General features: G+C 33.4%; 1 protein-coding gene across 1 annotated transcript in view; it reads left to right on the top strand.

Moving 5' to 3' along the window:
- Positions 1–129: 129 nt before the first annotated feature.
- LOC107691339 (Golgi phosphoprotein 3-like) overlaps positions 130–3,415 on the top strand; it is an 8,945-nt gene continuing 5,659 nt past the window's right edge. Inside the window, exons 1-2 of the mRNA XM_016489896.1 lie at positions 130–138; positions 1,108–1,239. Of these exons, the coding sequence (XP_016345382.1) occupies positions 130–138; positions 1,108–1,239 (141 nt within the window). The remainder of the gene's footprint in view (positions 139–1,107; positions 1,240–3,415) is intronic.

The following is a 3,415-nucleotide window of genomic DNA, read 5'->3' as shown; positions in this document are numbered from 1 at the left end:
GATGAGAAAACAGATGTGTGTGTGTGTGTGTGTGTGTGTGTGTGTGTGTACATGTCTATTTATGTGTGTGTGTGTGTGTGTGTGTGTGTGCGCATGTTTAGGTGATTCACGAGGACACAGATTTGTATAATGGCATGGGTATTACAGCATAAACATATTTTATGAGGACATTTCCTTAGTTGTCAGAATTAAAATAGCTTTAAAAACATATTAAGCAATGTTTTATTAAAAATGTAAAAATGCCTGTAGTTTAGTGTGAGGGGTAGGTTTAGGGTAAGGCGATAGAAAATACAGTTTGTACAGTAGAAAAACCATTACGCCTATGGAATGAGCCCATAAAACATAAAACCCAGCATTATCAAACAACACTGCAAAAAAGTTTTTTCTTGTCCGGGCATCAATTTACCATCTAAAGGTCTTTTGGAAGAGCGAGTAATCCTTCAGTTTTTCTGATTTCAGCTTGTTTGACTTCACTTCACTAAGTTTCTTTTCTCTGTTGTTTAATTATTTACAGAAGCAACCACTTTATTGCTCAAGTAACAGCATGGTTTTTATTCTTTCCTGCATACACTGCTTGTTTGAGGTCACTGCTGGTTTGCATTGAGACATCAGCGTGGTGCAACTCATGCTTTACATGTTGTTCCTTAATATTTGGTGTCTTATATTAGCTATATAACTATAACCAGATTACTTACAAACTGTAGTCTGTTACTGATTCCAAATGACATGACAAAAATTGTAGTTAGTAACGTAATCCATAATGCATCATTTATTGTTATTATAATCGTAAGTACATGTAACGTGTACCTTAAAATAAAGAGTTACCAATTTTTGGAATCTGATTACGTAATCCAGATCACATGTAATCAGTTACTAGCTCTGACTGTAACATTGTGATTTGTACACAATTTGCAATTTTTCCCTTTATTTGCTCAATAAAAAAGTTGCTTAAACTGAACGCCAGAGAAAAAGAAAGCGTGCAGGACACGTCATCTCAAACCTTGCATGAAAATCTCTAGATCACATTTGAATATAGCACACATTTCTGAATGTGTTCTCTCGGTTGGTGTAATATCTGGTGATGACTTGTGTTTGATCTGAACGCAGGGCTACACGTCGTTCTGGAATGACAGCATCTCGTCAGGCCTGCGCGGCTGCATTCTGGTGGAGCTGGCGCTGAGAGGACGCATTCAGCTCGAACCGCAGAGCTCACGCAAGAGAAAACTACTGGACCGCAAGGTGAAGACGAGTCACGTGTGTTTCTATAGCAGTTTACACAATACACACTGATTCACAGCAGCTGCACAGAGATAAACAGGAAAACAACAGTGTTAATGATGCACCAATGAATCATCTGAAATAAGCTTTCCATTGATGTATGGTTTGTTAGGATTGGACAATATTTGGAAATCTGGAATCTGAGGGTGCAAAAAAATCTAAATATTGAGAAAATCATCTTTAAAGTTGTTCAAATGAAGTTCTTAGCAATGCATATTACTAATCAAAAATTAAGTTTTGATATATTTACGGTAGGACATTTACAAAATATCTTCATGGAACATGATCTTTACTTAATATCCTAATGATATTTGACATAAAGGAAAAATTGATAATTTTGACCCATACAATGATGCTACAAATATACCTGTGCTGCTTATGACTGCTTTTGTGCTCCAGGGACACAAATGCATCAGTTATCAAACAAAGCACGCAGCCCAACAGAAGACAATATTTTTGTGCAAACCGTGACACATTTTATTTTTCAGGATTCACAGATGTATAGAAAGCTCAAAAGAACAGCATTTATTTGAAATAGAAATCTTTTGTGACATTATAAATGTCTTTACTGGCACATTTCATCAATTTAATGCAAACTTGATGACTAGAAGTGTCTTTTTTTGTCTTTTATTATTGATAATAATCAGAAATGTTTCTTAAATCAGCATATTAGAATGATTTCTGAAGATCATGTGACACTGAAGACTGGAGTAATGATGCTGAAAATACAGCTGCGCATCACAGAAATAAATGACAGTTGAACACATTCACATAGAACACAGCTGTTTTAGATTGGAATAATATTTCACATTTTTTACTGTATTTTGGATCAAAAAAATGCAGAAGAGACTTCTTTCAGAAACATTATAAATCTGAACTATTCCTGAGTCTTAGCTGGCAGTGAGTGTATCTCCGGTCTCTCGTTTGAGTTTTAGCAGTTCCGGCAACACAAATGCAAATGTTCCTGTGCTTCAGTTAAGTTAAACACACCTGATCTCTCGTGGCAAACAGCAGTGGGTGTGTGAAGCGTCTTCATCTTATTGTCTGAATGACTATAGAGTCAATGAAACCAAACCAGCCAGACCGGATGCGTTAGTCTGTCGTTAGTGTTTCACTGCTGCTGGAGCAATCAGAGTTCATTTGCATTGAGAGGATGAGACGGAAATGTCACATTTCTCTTTCAGAATGTCTGGATTTATGTAAGTCGCTTGATAAAGTAACAGCACATCTCTGTTCAACAGCCTTGTTAAGAGCTAAAGTAGTTCAGTTGATGTTTAAATAGCTGATGATGGAGTTAAATAACGAGTTGAACCAGACTAAAGCGCACAATGAAGACTCGGGTGGATCTGACACAACCCTGTCAAGACAATTTACTGTAGGTCATTCTGAGCTTAAAATAGTTGAAAAGTCGTTTCGTTCTTTTTCAAACGTGAAGACACTATATCACCCAGACTATAGCATTCGGAATCAGGCATTAATAATTTACACAGTAAAAAAATATTAAGGTATTTTTAAAATGACTTTCATTTGTGTAACCTGTTGATTTGAACATTTTTATTAAATCATATTTGGAATTATGGAATTTAATGTATGTGTCCAAAACAGATTATTTGAAGCGAAGCCCATTATGAATGAACAATCCGCTTATTGTTTTCAATTTGAAAATAGAAATGATCAAACTGTGAATACAAGATGTTAACTTAGACACTCAGGAATTAATTTATTGGAATCAGGGTTATTATATTTAACTAAAAAAGAAAAAAAATTGTTACTTCAAAATAAATGCTGACTTGGAAACAAATAAAATATACACATTTTATACAATATTTTATAAAAAAAATAGGCTAATTGCCAAGGCAGCATTTCTCATTTTTATTTGTTTTAACTAAAACTGAAAAAATAAAATATTACAAAGCTATATAGACATTAATAAAAAATAAACTATAAAAATGAAAAAAACACAAATTACTGAAACTTTAACTAAAATTAAAATGGAAAGTATAAAAATAAAAATGAATTCAAAATATGAATAGAAACTATAATGGTATATCAATGATACTAAAATAACACTAATTGTAAAGTCCTGCTTTAAATTATATATATATATATATATATATATATATATATATATATATAT

This window comes from Sinocyclocheilus anshuiensis, unplaced genomic scaffold, assembly GCF_001515605.1.
Source record: "Sinocyclocheilus anshuiensis isolate Anshui unplaced genomic scaffold, SAMN03320099.WGS_v1.1 scaffold938, whole genome shotgun sequence".
Classification (NCBI taxonomy): domain Eukaryota; kingdom Metazoa; phylum Chordata; class Actinopteri; order Cypriniformes; family Cyprinidae; genus Sinocyclocheilus; species Sinocyclocheilus anshuiensis.
Note: the sequence above shows the minus strand (reverse complement) of the source record. Positions and strands in the feature narration are given on the sequence as shown.